Source organism: Dreissena polymorpha, chromosome 15 (assembly GCF_020536995.1).
Source record: "Dreissena polymorpha isolate Duluth1 chromosome 15, UMN_Dpol_1.0, whole genome shotgun sequence".
Lineage (NCBI taxonomy): Eukaryota > Metazoa > Mollusca > Bivalvia > Myida > Dreissenidae > Dreissena > Dreissena polymorpha.
This window is the reverse complement of record NC_068369.1, coordinates 63,990,525-64,009,997: the sequence shown is the minus strand read 5'-3', so window position 1 is coordinate 64,009,997 and position 19,473 is coordinate 63,990,525. Positions and strand designations below refer to the sequence as shown.

Here is a 19,473-nt window from a genome sequence, read left to right as displayed (position 1 = left end):
ATAAGAAAGCCTCAGCTATTGTATTAATTTTATAACTTGTCATACTAACTGTAATTTATCTCCCTTGGGCTGCATTGTACTATGTTTAGCTATTAAACAATAGCTATTAAAACAAAGAGAAACAAGGGCTGTTAGTAAAACATGCATGCCCCCCATATGGGCTGTCCGTTGTAGTGGCAGCCATTGTGTGAATACGATTTTTGTCACTGTGACCTTGACCTTTGACCTAGTGACCTGAAAATCAATAGGGGTCATCTGCGGTGCACGATCAATGTACCTATGAAGTGTCATGATCCTAGGCAAAAGCGTTCTTGAGTTATCATCCGAAAATCATTTTACTATTTCGGGTCACCGTGACCTTGACCTTTGACCTTGTGACCTCAAAATCAATAGGGGTCATCTGCAAGTCATGATCAATCTACCTATGAAGTTTCATGATCCTAGGCGTATGAGTTCTTGAGTTATTATCGGAAAACCATTTTACTATTTCGGGTCACCGTGACCTTGACCTTTGACCTAGTGACCTCAAAATCAAAAGGGGTCATCTGCGAGTCATGTTCAATCTACCCATGAAGTTTCATGATCCTAGGCGTATGCATTCTTGAGTTATCATCCGGAAACCATTTTACTATTTCGGGTCACCGTGACCTTGACCTTTCCCCTAGTGACCTAAAAATCTGTAGGGGTCATCTGTGAGTCATGATCAATCTACCCATGAAGTTTCATAATCCTAGGCGTATGAGTTCTTGAGTTATCATTCAAAAACCATTTTACTATTTCAGGTCACCGTGACCTTGACCTTTGACCTAGTGACCTCAAAATCAATATGGGTCATCTGCGAGTCATGATCAATGTACCTATGAAGTTTCATGATCCTAGGCCCAAGCGTTCTTGAGTTATCGTCTGACAACCACCTGGTGGACGGACCGACAGACCGACCGACCAACCGACATGAGCAAAGCAATATACCCCCTCTTCTTCGAAGGGGGGCATAAAAACTCAAAATCATACTGAACAAGGGCTGTTTGTAAAACATGCATGCCCCCCCCCCCCATATGGGCTGTCAATTGTAGTGGCAGCCATTGTGTGAATACGTTTTTGGCACTGTGACCTTGACCTATGACCTAGTGACCTGAAAATCATAAGAGGTCATCTGCGAGTCAGCGAGTCAAGATCAATGTACCTATGAAGTTTCGTGATCCTAGGTAAGCTTTCTTGACTTATCATCCGGAAACCATTTCACTGTGTCAAGTCACCGTGACCTTTGACCTTGTGACCTGTAAGTCAATAGGGGTCATCTGCAAGTCATGATCAATGTATCTATGAAGTTTCATGATCCTAGGAGAAACCATTGCTGAGTTATCATCTGGAAACCATTTTTCTAAGTGGAGTCACCGTGACCTTGACCTTTGACCTAGTGACCTCAAAATCAATAGGGGTCATCTGCCAGTCATGATCTATCTAACGATATAGTTTCATGATCCTAGGCGTATGCGTTCTTCAGTTATCATCCAGAAACTATTTTACTATTTTGGGTCACAGTGACCTTGACCTTTGACCTAGTGACCTGAAAATCAATAGGGGTCATCTGTGAGTCATGATCAATGTACCTATGAAGTTTCATGATCCTAGGCATAAGTGTTCTTGAGTTATCCAGAAACCATTTTACTATTTCGGGTCACCGTGACCTTGACCTTTGACCTAGTGACCTCAAAATCAATAGGGGTCATCTGCAAGTCATGATCAATGTACCAATGAAGTTTCATGATCCTAGGCCTAAGCGTTCTTGAGTTATCATCCGGAAACCATCTGGTGGACGGACGGACGGACATACGGATGGACCGACATGTCCAAAACAATATACCCCTTCTTCGAAGGGGGGCATAAATATGGCAATAAAACATAGCAGTTCTTCAAACTAAATATTCATAAAATAGTCAACACAAGTCAACATCAAATGTTAAGATAACAATTTACCATTGTATCTCAGACAGTCAGTTGCATGCATAATGTTACATTTGAGGAAGACTATGCAAATAAGCAACTGAAACATTGGACAGATAGGGAAGTTTCTTAAGAAAATGAAAAAAAAAATACATTTGTGTATTTTTTTTAAGGCAAGCCTGGTTACTTAATTTGAGAAATCATGCACAAAATACAGCACATATAAATACTGCTATGACCCAAACATAAACCAAACTTACTAATAAACTTGCTCACAAAGAAATGAATACAGTGGTTTTCTACTTGAATAGCCTGTGTTTACAATGGACTAAGTACCTTATTACACATGTAGCTTATTATGCATTAGGCCAAAACAAAATAATGTGGTTACATTTCCCAGACCAAGCCTGTAATTTTGCTGTGACCCTACACCATTTTATTCAACATTAAAAGCTAAAAGAAAAAAATTCGCGGTAAAATAAAACTGTACCGGTTGAACGTTTTTTAGTTACGCCAACATTTTAAAAAGATTGCGATTTTTACGCACGCACCATTAGCCTCATCGGTGAGGTGCTTTACATATTAAATGCATAGAGCGTCTGCGACGCAATGGAGAAATCATCTTCTTCGTCATTTTTATTTAATGTTTTACGTAAAAAGTGCAATCATGCTCCTGAATTCAGGGCTTTTAAAGCCTTCAGTTCCAAGACGACTTACAACAAAATCAAATCTATCTTGAGATGTCACCAAGATGGGTTTATTGAGGTGTCTCTTGCCGCGACTGAAGGTATGTTTTTCATGGTGGGTGGGGTAAAACAGTGATTTTTTTAACTGTAAAAATGTATAGGAAAGGTGGTTGTTTTTGTATATGCACAAATCTTGAGGTAAGTCTATGTACATATCTAAACATTTCTGCACAGGAGTGTTGGGTGTTTTCATTAGGATAAACGAAACAACCAAAGCTCTCAACAAATTCCATAAATTTAAACAGTACTTCTCTTGTCACAGCTTGTATTGAAAATCCACCCATGCCAAAGCTAAAAGAAACTATGCACACAAATTTTCAATAAATGTCTAGGCTAGGGGAACCTATGCTCATTTTTTGTGTTAAGTCTAGACTTAGTAGGGGGAACCCATGCCCAAATTTTACATGAAATGCCCAGAATTTTCCTGAGAAGCTAGGGGAACCCATGCCCTATTTTTTGTGTGAAAAGCTACGGGAAACCAGTGTCCGTAAAGTTCATGAAAAGTCACGCCTATGGGAACCCATGTCAAACTAAGATGGTACACAATGACAGCACAATTTTCAAATTTTTTTTTTTAAATATAAAAGTGTTTTACATATTTAATATCAAGTGATGCAAAATATGTATGCAAATATTCTTAATCAGAGTTTTTAATTGCTTTGTGCATGTTTTAAGAAAATTTGTGTTTCTGTTTTATATTCTGTTTTTAAACCTGTAGGTCCATTTTATCATTTCAGGAGAACCATGGACAAAACAAGAAGAGGACAACCTGTACGATATCCCAATAGGACAAATTGTTTTTATCCATCAACATTTATAGAATTTTTCTTTCTATTAAATTTTTTTTCTGAAGTTTGTTCTTGATATGGATAAAAAGTCAATGCATGGCTACAGCCAAGTTGAAGTCATGAATTCACCATTCATCCTAATCAGCACTTAAAATGGTTTTTGTGCTAGATTGCCTATGCATGAATCAGAAAAAAGCCATTTAACAAAATAAAATAACAAAAATAAAATGTTTTTTCAACCTACCTACCCAGGGCTTTAGATAATTTTTGGGGTAATTGGGTTTTTCAACCCCTGTTTTGACAACAATAGGGTTTTTGTAATGTCAATAGAGTTTTAGCAAAAAAAATTTAGCCCCTACTTTTGAGCTTAATTAGGTTTTTTACCCCCGTTTTTTTAACTCAATTGGGTAATTTAGGGAATGACATAAAAAAATAATAACAAGGGCTGTTTGTAAAACATGCATGCCCCCCATATGGGCTGTCCGTTATAGTGGCAGCCATTGTGTGAATACGTTTTTTGTCATTGTGACCTTGACCTTTGACCTAGTGACCTGAAAATCAATAGGGGTCATCTGCGAGTCATGATAAATGTACCTATGAAGTGTCATGATCCTAGGCAAAAGCGTTCTTGAGTTATCATCCGGAAACCATTTAACTATTTCGGGTCACCGTGACCTTGACCTTTGACCTAGTGACCTCAAAATCAATAGGGGTCATCTGCGAGTCATGATCAATCTACCTATGAAGTTTCATGATCCTAGGCGTATGTGTTCTTGAGTTATCATCAAAAAACCATTTTACTATTATGGGTCACCGTGACCTTGACCTTTGACCTAGTGACCTCAAAATCAATAGGGGCCATCTGCCAGTCATGATCTATCTAACGATGGAGTTTCATGATCCTAGGCGTATGCGTTCTTATGTTATCATCCAGAAACTATTTTACTATTTCGGGTCACCGTGACCTTGACCTTTGACCTAGTGACCTCAAAATCAATAGGGGTCATCTGCGAGTCATGATCAATCTACCTATGAAGTTTCATGATCCTAGGCGTATGCGTTCTTGAGTTATCATCTGGAAACCATTTACTATTTCGGGTCACCGTGACCTTGACCTAGTGACCTCAAAATCAATAGGGGTCATCTGCGAGTCATGATCTATCTAACGATGAAGTTTCATGATCCTAGTTGTATGCGTTCTTGAGTTATCATCCGGAAACCATTTTACTATTTCGGGTCACCATGACCTTGACCTTTGACCTAGTGACCTCAAAATCAATAGGGGTCATCTGCGAGTCATGATCAATCTACCTATGAAGTGTCATGATCCTAGGCGGATGCGTTCTTGAGTTATCATCTGGAAACCATTTAACTATTCCGGGTCACCGTGACCTGACCTTTGACCTAGTGACCTCAAAATCAATAGGGGTCATCTGCGAGTCATGATCAATCTACCTATGAAGTTTCATGATCCTAGGCCCAAGCGTTCTTAAGTTATAATCCGGAAACCACCTGGTGGACGGACCGACCGACAGACCGACCGACATGTGCAAAGCAATACACCCCCTCTTCTTCGAAGGGGGGCATAAAAATCTACTAAGGTTATTATATTATGTACATTTCATAACTCCCCATATCCTGTTTTTCAGGTTTAACAACCTCGTTCAAAATCTCCGATAATAACGGGCGAACTACATTCTCGGGAGAAATGATCACATCTTGCAACAGAACGTTCAGCAAAGCAGCACAGAAGCTTTCAGTTTTCCCAATAATCTGGTGTTAATACATGCCTTAAGTGTTTGTGTGTGTGAGGATTCTCTTTCTACGGCCACGAGTGGCCATTTTGATATTTTAGAAAATGAAAGTAGAAATCGGACGGGTCTACGAATAATTATAGTAATTTACCCCAAAGATTGATAACCGCTGGAAAGATTGCCTTCTTTTCTTCAAAGGACAGCATATAAACTTTTCGGTACATTTTTGTACGGGAAATAACCAGTCTAAAAAATACCCCCGGTGTTTGTAAGAATTGTGTTTCGTGACGCAAGATTTTTTACGGGAATACCGTTATTAAATTTATATAAATTTGCGTTTTTGTACGCTTTATTTTGAATTCAATTACGTTTTTGGTTATTTTAATTGCGTAATAACGCACATACGCTTGTTATCTATAGCCCTGCTACCCTAATTTGTTTTGGCCCATAACCTGAAACCACAACATTATTTTGTCTTGGCCTTAAGAGACCCTGTTATCAGATAGGCTGTGCTGTTTTGTTCTATGATCCACAGGTGACTTATCAATGAGCAATTTAATTAGACAGGTACAATTGAGCTAAGTATGATTTAATGTTTAAATAAGCTTACACATGTAGATTAGTTAAGCATGTAGTATCAAGCATACTATTTTTAAAATGATGATTTATATCCAATGAACAAAAATAAATTAATTACACATGCTGTACATGTCAACAGGCATTGTGTTATGATTTAACAGCATGTTCTTGCCAAGATATTTTAGCAAGTATTTCACAGTTTCGCCCACAATACAATTTAAATCAGAACAAACGTTCAAGTATAATAAATCATTTCTCATCCCATACTTTGTCTACACTGTGCATGTGGACAGAGCAGATTTGATGTTCAAATGAGCCTCACACTTGAGCCATACTAAAACCAACATCCCATCCTGTCTTGCAGTCATAATCACATGCAAATGAAACACTAAAACTTGCCAATGCCCTTAACTTGATGGCAAATACAGGGCTTTATATTGGATAGCATGCAGCTTTCTGTGAGAAATTAGACTGGCACTAGAGTAATCATAGCAGTTTTTAAACCATGCATTTCTTATGATTCTTATAGCAAGCATACCAGATAGGATTTCATGAATGTGATGCTTTCTACAGTATTAAAATAAATATGATGCAAACGCATATTAAAAATTCAGAGCTCTTTGTAAAGTTTGTATCTTGGCCAAATGCTATATTTAATATCTAGCACCATTGCAGTACTCATCTTTACCTTGTATTTTCTATTGAATTTTCTTAGGTTTAAATTATAACTACTTAACATGAAGGTGAATGAATCAAAGCAAAACCTGATCAGGGCCAGTGAACATACATGTACAGAAAGAAAAAAAACTATTAAGTCTTAATGGTATTATTTAAACTTTTGTCCATACTGTAACAACACTACATGCTTTGAAATACCAGAACACCCTTTAAGATACAGAACAGTTCATTCACTGTCTGTACATCACAATGAACTTGCTAATCAGACAAGAAAGGTCAAAAGTTCAGCATGTCCTGTACCATCAAGGCCAAAAAACACTGACAAAGCTCATGTGGGTTTTGTAAGGAGTTGAAACTATTAGCATGGAAAAACTTTTTATGAGTTGATTTAAGGTAGTTTGAGCAGAGAACTGATTTTTGTGTTAACTAATTCAGCAATTAAAAAACGTGTATGCATTACTTCTCTTAAGGAGAGTGTTAAAATTAATGATCTCCATTCATCCCATAAGTATTACATGTACATACACTACAGCAGATTATTCTGGTAAATATGAATCTGCATAATACAAAATACTATGAATTTTGCAAAAAGAGAATGAGTTATATGCCTGAAAATTATTGGACCACAAAGTGCACAGTTCCTAACTTCCTTTCTATATCCAATCAATAAACAGCATGACAAAGCAACTTGTCAATACCTTAGTAACATGGAATAAGATACAGAACTTTCTAATCAGATGAAACAAAAAAGATACAATGTATGAAAGAATTTGACATCTTTACAATGTGCACATATTTCTTTATATTGGGAATGGGTAGAACACTTCAACACAATGTTTTTATTCACTATTGATATTTACAACCATGCAATATCCAAACATAAGATGTTTGCATCCAGCTAATTACCCCACATACGAATTATCAGTTTTATTTTTTGATATATTTATCTTACATTTCATGAAGAAACATACGCGACAAACAAGTTTCAGAACAGTAACCTACCTTTCAGATCCCGTCAAATCTTTGTGTTCTCTTAATGCCCTGCCACCATCTTTCTTATCTGGTTTCTGCGCTCGAATTGCTGCCCTTTTAGCCAGCGCAATGCGCCGAAGCTGTTCCCGGCGATGTTCGATAATCGACTTGTGGTCACTCGGGTTAGGGGTCTTGGGTTGTGGATTCACGTAATATCCCACCAGTTCTTTTGCATTTTCAAGAGATATGATCAGAGTGCTTTTGGAGTTCACCGCTCTACCATACTGTACAATGAAGTATCGCTGCATTTCGGTGCAGTTTTCAACTGGAATAGCCATAAGCTGGCATCGTTTTTTCAGAATTCCGGTGTCTTTTGCTGGGAGAATCTGCTTGTGGATGTCCACCAACCTTACATATGGTTGATTGCTGATCATGATAGCTGGAAGATCATTCCAGAACATGCTTACAGTGACAATCCAGGGCGCCTGGTATTCCACAGAGAAACTAGTCGGCTGCGCCAGTAAAGATGCCACAGATGGTTGAGAGACCAGGGGGGCTGGTGGATCGTTAAAAATGTGACTTTTACTGTGAACATAGCTGTCAAGCTTGAATTCATTCTTAAGAATATCCAGCTGTGACAGGTCAGAGGTGAGAGACGTTGACACCTGAGTGGTTGTAATGTCCGCTGGCACATTATTAGTCAATGACGGCAAACGGTTTCTTACATCCTGATCTGACACTGTCAGCATGTTTGGGCTAGAACTATGGTCACTGATGGTGGACACATTAGAAGGTTCGGGTTTAGTATTCAGTGGAGCAAGCTCTGCATTAGCTGATTCTGGACTGCTAGGAACCGTGCTAGGAGCCATGCTGGCGTTCACAGAAAGGTCTGGGCTCTGTAGAGTGCTATCCCCTAAAGCTGTGTTGTGGATAAATGACTCTTTCTCTGCGCAGGCTGGGAGTACTTTCACACTTGAAGCCTGTTTCTCCACCTCAATGGCAGACTCTGAAGACAATGGGATACAATGTTATACAACAGCAACTTATATAAGATTTGATGTGGTAATAACTATATGTAGAATTCAATTCTAAGTGTGAAGCTATTGATCATGGCTTGATAACTACGAGTTAAGTTACTCAATACCTGATGACCATATTATATAAGATGAGACCTGTGAGACTCAATAGAAATAGGTTGCATAATAATATATTATACACTATCATAAATTGACAAAACTGAAGTCAAACTAGACCTCATATCAGATGTATTGCTTGAATGAACATTACTTAAGATGATGATATTATTAGCAATAAATAGTTGTCTAAACATGGATTTTATTGTAAACAACTTTATAGTATGTTCAGTTCAATATTTACACAGCAGCTGCACACTGTTTCTAACTTTTAAACTCCTGTATTACAGGAATTCTTTAGTTTACTGCAACCGTGTTCTCAAGTATACTGCAAATTTAAAAGAACAGGTGTTGGTTTTGACACATGTAAATATTACACAAACAATTACTATAATCTTAGCCACTGAACAAGGTTCAGTCAAACAAACATTATTTTACATTATACATGTAGTTTAGCTTTTGTGCACTCAACACTTACATGTACATAAACACAATTTTAAGTATGTTAATCTAAAGTCAGTAATTGTAATTCACATTCATCAGTATCTCTTCAAGCCTTAAATCATCTTAAAAGCCCAATATGTCAACTTGAGCGTAAGTACTATTGCAATCAATTATCAGAACTAATTCAACTTGCAAGTCCACTCATTAGACACAGGATGACAATGGTAACACTGAGCGACACTAACATGAAAATTGCCTGATACATCTGTCGTCTACTTGACTGGCAGGATACAAAGAAATCTGGCCTTATGTGACAGGTGGTTTGTGACAATTAAAGGAAACAATATACAAAATACATAGTTTTCAGACATTAAAAACTTATTAGGAAACTTAGGTTAAGAAACTTTTCTCAAAGTATTTAATAATTAGTGTCTTTTCCACTTAAATTTATTTTCCTGATATACATTTTCGTATGGAAACAGTTTGGAAGGAAAGTACTCCTTTCTCTTTTAACACTTCATTCATTTCTCTTTTAACACTTGAATTGCTCATCAAAACATGGTCAGTGGTAATTTTTAAAGTCAGTGCAAAGGAGTCAAAGTCAGTGCAAAGGAGTCAAAGTTTAACTGACATGTTATTTATTCATGTTCTTCACAAAACTACTCAGAGAGTGCTCCTAGAAAAAGTACAAATTGTTTCTACCAGCAATATGTTTAACAAGACCACTTTTTATCTTTCTACCGAATATTTACCAATCTGAATTAAAGAGTGATAATTAAATTATTAGTTATATGGCGATAATATTACACATCTCTGCCGATTGCCGAATTAAATTGCACGGTGATAATTAATTAATTTGTTTTTTACTCCCAAACTATCCTGAACGACAGCAGCGTAGTTTAATTAAAGGGATACGAGAAAAACAGGAGCGGTTTAATTGTATTTATAGTCTAATTAATCGCATATGCATATGTCAAATAAATAGGCGACTCAAATAAATACGGGTACGCGTTTTGTTCATTGCTATTCTAGATATCCTTGAAAGAGCATTTAATTACATTACTTGAAAAAAGTTGTTAAGTTTTCATATTTTCAGTATATTCGGTACTTAATTTTACTGGGTATGTCTACCAGGTAACTACCAGTTAATTATAAATAACGCAAGAAGATCATCATTGTCACGTTGTAAACCCAGGAATGCAAATTATGCATGCATAATGAATTGTATATAGTTTATATATAAAATTATCAATCTACATGTACGTGCGTTATTTATAGAGTGTATATGGTTATCTCCTATTTTCACCATGTACTTTCGATTTCACCTCGAAATTTTTTATTACCGAATTAACTGAAAATATGAACTTTTTTCAAGTAATGTTATATACAAGTCGTGATATTTTAATCAATATAAACTAACAATTGTAAAACAAGAGGCCCATGAGGGCCTGAATCGCTCTACTGCTATAAACACTGTGCAAGTTTGAAAAGAATAAGATGGAAACTGTGTACTTAATCACGCAAACAAGGAGAATTTTCTCAAATTCAAGGGGAGATTATTGTGTACTTATTTCACCAATACTGCTCATATTCAATAGGGTTCAAGTCCTCATTGATGTAAAGATACCGGTACTGTGCAAATTTGGAAATAATTGGATGAAAACTGTCAGGGTTTTTTTTTATGGCAATTTCGGGGCCGATATTCGGCCCCATTCCCCTCAAATAGAGTATATATTTTTCCCCGATTTTGTAGAAAAAAATCCCCTCCAGAATTGAAAAAAAAAAAAAAAAAATTTCTTTTTAAAATAACTCTTCTGATAAATATTCATTTCATAACAACTAACAAAGTATATAACAAATTAATAATATCATATGATTTTGAATTATTATAAAGAGTTACATTAAATTAGTATTTCCCAAATCAGTGTACTTTTCATATGAATTTCATGCTTTTCCCAAAATGGCCAGGAACAGGCCTGATGTATCTATATATATTGTGTCAATATTTGATGATAAAAACATTTTAATTTGGACCATTTTATTGATAAAAAATTGCTCACATTTGCCATTTTATAGATTAGAAAGTCCCAATTAGACTCAAAATGGCTAGGAAAACTGAGACTGTGCATGAAGGCTTAACTGTCTGAAACTAATGTTGAAAAAATCATTGGTATATATTTTAGAAAAAGGAAAGAGAAATTCAGCTGTTAATATTACTTTTATACATACATGTGTATTCATATAACAAATTACAGAACATAAGAGTGAATTTTTAATTTTCCTCTTTTCCTAAAAAATGATGCGTTTTTCCCCTTTGGACGGGCCCCGCCACCATTCCCCTATTTGTGAAAAAAACACACTGACAGTGGAATTAATTGCCTAAACAAGCGGGATTTCAAAATTTTCTCATATTCACGGGGAAGTCATTCTGGACTTATTGCTTCGATATTGCTCTTTTTAAAAAAGGGTTTGAGTTCTCATTGATACAAAAACATTGTGCAAGTTTGCCAAGAATTGGATGAAAATTATGGACTTTTATCACATAAAAAAACTGAATTTTCATTTTTTTCTCAAATTCAAGGGGAGATAATTCTGGACTTATAACACCGATATTGCTCATTTTCAATAGAGTTTGACTCATCATTCAGATAAAGACATTGTGCAAGTTGGAAAATAATTGGATGAAAAATGTGAACTTTATTGTGTAAACAAGCCTTATTCAGGGCCCTCAATCAGTCCCCGGGCCACCTGAAAAGTATACTTTTTTCACCCTTTTGGGGGGAAAAATTCCCCCTAAAAAAAAAGTTTTTTTTTTTTAATAGAAAGATGTGTCTCATGATTATTATATCTCAATTCTATTTCAATTTTATCTTTGCAAACATACTAAATTATGAAAAAGGCAATGAATATAGTGCAAACATGTACAAATGTAATAATGAGTGAGTAATTAAAAAAATCCCCCAAAAAGGGAAACGCCGCGAAAATTCCCCCTCCTTAGGGCTGCGGACCCCTTCCCCCAAAGTAGTGTGAGGACGCTGTTATTTCACAATTTTCTCAAATTCAAGGGGAGATAATTCTGGACTTTTTACTCTGATGTAACCCATTTTCGATAGGGTTCGAGTCCTCATTAATATAAAGACACTGAACAAGTTTGAAAAGAATCTGATGAAAACTGTGGACTTAATCCCGTAAACAAGAAAAAGTCTAACGCACGCACACACGGACGACGGAAACCACGCCATGACATAAGCTCTTCAGGCCTTCGGCCAGTAGAGCTAAACAAGACTTTTGTCAAGCAATATAAGTCCCCTACCGGCTCCACCATTGTCAGAAATTTCAGATTTTTTTAAATATATATTTGTTGCCATAGCAACCAAAATTTTTTATTTAGGAACAAAATGAAATGACGTGCATAATGTCCATATTGCCATCTATCCATGTTTTAAGTTTCATGAAAAAACATTAAGAACTTTAAAAGTTATTGCAGGATCCAGAAAACCACCATTTCAGCAGTATTTCTAGTCTATTTGTTGCCATAGCAACCAGAATTTTTGACGTCTGAACGAAATGAAATGACATGCATAATGTCCATATTGCCATCTATCCATGTTTCAAGTTACATGAAAAAATATTAAGAACTTTAAAAGTAAACGCAGGATACAGAAAACCACCATTTTCAGCAGTATGTCTAGTCTATTTGTTACCATAGCAACCATAATTTTTTACGTCGGAACGAAATGAAATGACGTGCATAATGTCCATATTGCCATCTATCCATGTTTCAAGTTTCATGAAAAAATATTAAGAACTTTAAAAGTTATCGCAGGATCCAGAAAAACCACCATTTTCAGCAGTATTTCTAGTCTTTTTGTTGCCATAGCAACCATAAATATCGACATAGGAACGAAATGAAATGACGTGCATAATGTCCATATTGCCATCTATCCATGTTCCAAGTTTCATGAAAAAATATCAAGAACTTTTAAAGTTATCGCAGGATCCAGAAGTGTGACGGACAGACAGAGAAAAAACCAAAGTCCCCGCCGGTGAAACCGGTAGGGGACTAAAAATGATTCTGACACAATTAGGACATAAAATGTCACTTAAGGCCAAGCTTGCATGACATGCTTTGTTAAGTGTTTCTTTCCCAATCCTTTTGAAGAACTAATTGTATTGAACATTATGCCATACAGACATTGATAAGCGAACATTGACCAAAGTCACAAATTAAGTTTTAAAACGTTCATACTTGTTTTAAATAAAGGTGCTAATACATGTAGCACATTGGGATTCTTGAATATAGCCACAATTTATTACACGTAGTTTGATATTAAATACTGTTATTTCTTGAATGAGACACTTTTATGTCCATACCAGTAATCAATTTTATTTTTAAAATGTGTCTTATATACAGATATAAACACTATCTCCAGGTTTTCTTATCTAAAATATCAAGTGAAGTGTTTTGGCCACCATTTTTAATCACACACAAACCACATGAGCTGCTTCATGCAATGAAAGGTCTTATGACATGGTTGTAGTGAAGGCTACAAACTAGCCTGCGCATTAGAGCAGTCTGGTCAAGAGCTACCTTGCCGCTTTTGAGACCACACTAACGTGTGTTACTTTATAGCTGCATATGGCATAAGTCGGACTCAGCTGTTAAATGAGGTATAAGAGTAGAACCATTTTTGCATGACGCTTGTCACATATAAATCACTTTGTCTCATGTTAAAAATGCTGGTTGATCTTAATATAATCATGTTACTAGCTTATATAGCAATAGTTTAATCCATGTATGACATGATGTATTTAAGCAACAGAATCTAGCACACCTTTCAGGACTATAACCACATGATCAGGCTATATGGTATGTGTAGATGACACATGATTACACTCCAAGGCATTTATCACATGTTGCTGTTGAAATCAATATTGCAGCAATATGGGGACTGTATAGGGCTCTGTATTCTTGATACATTCTCCAATATCCAGTTATCACTACTATGGTAAAGTGAAACGCATTGCACTGAATTTTTACCACTACATGTACAAGATTTTGTGTCATTGCCATCCTGACTTAGGAAAGAAAAGATTTTGAGTACTACTGATCTGTAATTGCATGCAATGACAAATTAATTAAAACATCCAAGACTTTGTTTAACAAAGAACATTACCTCAAACTTTATGTAACCATGTTAGTTTATAGCCTATGCAGATATGGTAAAAGAATTGGTAAACATTTTTCCAAATGCAGAACACCTTATCAATGCATGTCAAATCAGGGCTCAGCTGTGGGGGAGATGTGGGACATAACTTCTCCCTGGACATATGAAATTTTCCTTCTAATTACATGAAGGAGATGTGACTTCTATTTTCTTGATGATTTACTTTGAGCCAGCAATTGACCAATCATAAGATAATTAACAATTAAATGTGTTTTTATGTGTTAATCATAAATGTTTTCCCCCAAACTGCCAAATGGGAGTTGTTTCTGGTATTAAAATCGTAATTATGATGGGCGTTGTGTTCGGGGGGGGGGGGAATAAAATAACTTCTTCTTTAAGTTGCCTCATTCCTCTCCCTAATTTCAGTCATAGGCTGAGTCCTAAATATGCTGGTATACTGATTCAATATGGTCAACCTTTAATATAATTCACTTTAAAAATGAGCTCTTAAATTAACTAGCAACACCCAAAAACACTAAAAACTTCGATCCAGCTCTGAAAACACTTAATTACCTTCATTATGTTGAACTGTAGATTCTGCCAAAACAGGAGCAGTGTTAGAAGCAGCATCAGCCTCTGTATCGGTGTGCGCCTGGGTGTCCAGGCCAGTTGTGACGTCTTTTGTGGAATTTGCAACACTTACATTTACCTCAGCACTGGTGGTGGTCACACCACCTGTTAAGTGTGTTGAATTATCACTAGTAATTGCGATTGGGGCGACCTTGCTGGCATCATCACCTAATTCAAGTGGGGCGTTTTCAGTTGTTGGTTCCACTCCAACAGAAGATATAGGGGCTGATGGCAGTGGTGATGGTTTTTTCTCCACTACACCACCCTGTGAAATGTTATTTGGTATATCTACAAGTTCAGTATTAGGTTCAAACGCGGGCATTAAACTCTCAAAACTCTGAGACTCTGCACCGGGAGACACCAACTTTTCCTCAATGAGAGCCGGAGAGGAATTCTGTACCTCATCCACTGCACTGTACAAGAGATCCATTTGTTCTTGGGTCAGGTTCATTTGTTCAGGTAGCAAGTTCATAATATCTGTACCTAGACCTTGCCCGTATAATTCCATCGACTCATTGTAAGAGGGGGGATCGCGGTTCACCGGTGAAGAGAGGCTTTCGTCATTCTCCATGCTCAGAATAGTGTTGATGATGTTCTTCTCATCTTCAGCACTCTCAGATGTAGGTAACGCTGAAAACTGCTGGTTCGCCAGTTTTGCTGCCATGAATTCATTCCTTAATGAATTCATTCCCAGAGCAGCGGATGAGTGCTTATTGAGCTTTGAGCGCTGTTTCAAGTTCTCAATATCTTGATCTGTTAAATGAGGTACAATGATATCGCCTGGCTTGGGTGGTATGAACACACGATCGTTTCCCAACAGCAAGGGTGAATCTCTACTTTCTCTTCTGCGATTGCGTTTCGTAGTGTTCATGAAATACACAAACTGATCCTGGAAATTACTGCTTCCAGTTATTTTCACCTTTGGGTCTGTGGTCCTTGACTTCTCCAGAAACTTATCATACCTTGACTTTGACTTACTGCACTCTGGAATGCTTTGCGTGTCACTTTCACTATCTACATCAAAACTGTCCAATGAATCATACTTTGAAAACGACGCAGATAGTCTTTTGCGCTTTCCAGCACGACTTTCACCTTTTTGAAACTCCCTACTGGATTCAGAATCACGACGACCCTTGTTATAAAATATTGGTTTAGTGGGCTTAAGATTGTCCTTGGCCAACAGGCGTTGCTCTAACAGACTGGTCACCATTGAAGGCATGAGATTTTTAGTACAATAGTCATGATCATGCTGAATATGATCAAGAGAAGGGCTAGAGTTTGCACTTTCCATCACCGACTGCATCACAGGGGGCTGAGATAAGTTCCCTTTGACTTTTTGCACTAAATTATCCAAAGATTCCATGCAGGCTGGGGAGGATTTACCACTGTTAGATCTGCTCCTAGTGGCTGATGGCTTCACTCTCTCTGGTTTATCTTCAAAGAAATTTTTAATGGGGGTCCCAACTCCTTTACCCAATCCAGTGTTACTTATAGAAGCAAATGATCCGATTTTAAACTTCCCACCTTTAGATGGTGAAATATCTTTTCTGGACACTGACATCGGTATATTCAAATTCTTATCTGATTTAGCGGGGCTAAGTAATTCCAAAATGCTTTCCGGCCTCGACTTCGGAGCATCAACAATCATCTGTGCAGGACTCCTACCCACCGGTGACAAAATAAGTGGCTGTGAAACGGTTGCAAGACTCGTCCCTGGAATAACTTTAATTCCAGAACTAAAATGTAAGGAATTTTCCGGCACCAATACTTTACCACTAAACTTTGACAAGTTTGGGTCATGCAGAGTTAAACTTCCATTCCTATTTACACTTACAAGCACTGGTACCAAGTTCTTCACAGTGGATGGTTCGATCGAAGGTTTTGAAGTGACTGGCAGGGCCTCTGCTACCGGAGATTGTGTGGTGGTATCTTCATAGCCACTGTCTTGGGAGATTTCACTGGTAGAGCCCAGGGGTGTGGCAGCTTCTTCCAACTCCGACGTCAAGGCAGTGTCTGTTTCTGATGCGCCTATGTTTACAGAACAGTCTAACTTGCCAGGCAAACCTGCATAACAGTGATCAGAGTCAAACCTGAAGATTGGCACTTCATTACCACTAAACGGCGTTAACGTTCCATTAGCACTTATATTATCACAACTGAATGGCCTCACTATCGACTCGAATCGGGACTCTTTCATAAGTTCTCTAGTGTCTGAGTCTCCCTCAGAATCTTTTAAATCTTGCAAATCTGTTGATGAACAAGTCTCTACAGATTCCTTAGGCATATATTTATTTAATGTAGACATTGGACTTGAAAATAATTTTTTGTCCGGATTTTCAAGTTCAATGTTGTCATTCATATCAAGATCTGACTGTGCAACTGGGCTTTCAGCTATGCCCATAGAATCTGGATTTCTACGATCGGGTGATAGCAAATGAACACTGGTAGTGGATTCGTCTGCACATACTGGGTCACTTAATTCTAACACTTTTATAGATTTGTAACTCAATACTTTGGAATCTTCATTAATGGTGCTACATTTAGTATTTACAATGTCGTATTTTATTTTCTGTGGTACAATTTTGAAAATCAAAGGCTTTGATTTTAATTTAAAATTTCCATTTTTCACGTTCTCCTGTTTTACTTTGTCACTTACCACTATGGATTTTAGTATGCCAATACTGTTAGTTTTTTCATTGCTTTCCATACAGTTATCAGGTCTGCTCTCCATAGTTTCCAATATTGGCTGTTCTGAAGACTTCTGACTGGCAATGCTAGGGATTTTATTCTGTTGGCTATTACTGCTACGAGAAATATTGATTACAAGCATTTCTGGGCTCCTGTCAATAGCAGTGTCACTACCCAATTCCTTAGCTGGTATTACTTTGACGTATGGCATTTTTTCAATGTCACCTTTAGAGGTAGATTTTAAAGATTGTGTATTTATTGATTCGTTTAAAGAATTCGAACTTTCACAACATGATTCTTTTTCTAATAATGCCCAGTTTGTATTATCCACAGGTTTTTGAGATCCAGATAGTTTTAGACTATTTGCAATGGTAGATTTTATTATCATTTTACTACCTTCTTTCGTGATGAATTCGCCTGTAGTATCATCCAAGTGTAGTTTCGCAACATTAGGTTTACACCCTTTTAAACTTTGATGGACAATCTTCCCATCCTGACCATGTTCAGTATGTGACATACCTATATTTAAACTATTATTATCCCTTGATTGTTTATCTCTCTCACTGTTTACACTGCAATCATTCCCACTGTTTATACTGCATGTATTATAATCTGAACTGCCAATATCCTTAACACATAAATCCCCAGCACATACACATGTGTCTGCACTGCAATTCAAACCTTCACATTTTCCCAGTTTAGCTTGTAGCCCCACACTGCTGTCTGAAGTCAAGCATGTCACATCATCTACATGACCATTAACTGAGGATTTCCTTTCACATGGTGGTGTAGTGTGTGACTCATCCCCTTGTGTAACACCAACTGAACTAGATGTCGCAGTTCTCTTATCACATTCCCACACTGTTTTCAAATTGGACTGAGCACACTTTGTATTGGAAACCACACCAATGTTTGTCCTCACACAATTTGAAACTTCACAGCCGTTTGTTTCAAATTTCTCATTTTTATAAGGCATTGACTGTGTATTTATACTCCTATCTCTATTTGTTTCTTCACTGTTTTTTTCATGTTTGTTGTTATTTTTTTTTGCATTGCCATAATTATGTTCATCAAACATCTTTTCCAGTTCTGGACTTGAACTTTCTGCTTTTATTTTCTTCACAATAACTATATTTGGTTTAACTCTACTTTTTGAAGCATTGTTGTTGTTGCTTGTGTTGATGAGGCTCAAGTCATGATTTTCTTTCTCCCCATTCAGTGGTGCTGATACAAGTCCTTGTTTCTTGAGCCGAGATGGAGTTACTACAATGGGTTCTGGACCTTAAAATACAATGTACAAATATGAAGTAAGTAACACGCTTCTAAACAGCATGTTTATTGTGTTGTCTTTTTTTTCTAGCTGTCACTTAATATTTTATACAAAAATATTGTTGAGGTTACATGAAGTACTGCCTTACAAAAATATCACAAAGCAGGGTTCTCAATAAGAGCCCGCCGCCGGCCAAATCGGCCGTTTGAAATCAGATTTTGGCCGGTTGAAAATGGCTCAGATTTGGAAAATAGGCAATTTACTTTTGGAACTTTGCATGTCTTTTCGGTAATATATCCTATTTGCTATTTATTAAGCAAAGAAATCGCTTCATAATCTCCCTTAACGCATTACAACAACAACAACAATGAAAAGGCGCATATTGGAATCGGTCGAAAAGCAGTAAAATATTTTGACGTTCTGTTCATCACATGTTGAGTTAAAATTTTACAAAAGTAATAAAGAGCTTTTTCCATTTATCTTTTGTTCGTTTAAAAAGCTAAAATTAATAAAATGCACACAAAAATGCTCAAATTTAAGTGCCTGATTGACCACTCAAATAGCCATAAAATGGTCCAAAATGCAGGAAATCACTTGCTCAATTTTAAAACTTAGGGAAAGCATGCCACCCCTAGAAGGCCTGTTGGTTTCACATTTGGGCCTGTTGGCTCAAAAGTTA

General features: G+C 36.9%; 1 protein-coding gene across 4 annotated transcripts in view; it reads right to left on the bottom strand.

Annotated features, from left to right (window-relative positions):
• LOC127859864 (uncharacterized) overlaps positions 1-19,473 on the bottom strand; it is a 52,146-nt gene that overhangs the window by 9,658 nt on the left and 23,015 nt on the right. For all 4 annotated transcript variants that reach the window (XM_052397431.1, XM_052397434.1, XM_052397433.1 and 1 more), the window contains 2 exons: positions 14,780-18,805; positions 7,492-8,467 (listed from right to left, as the gene is read on the bottom strand). In XM_052397431.1, coding sequence (XP_052253391.1) covers positions 7,492-8,467; positions 14,780-18,805 — 5,002 coding nt within the window. The remainder of the gene's footprint in view (positions 1-7,491; positions 8,468-14,779; positions 18,806-19,473) is intronic.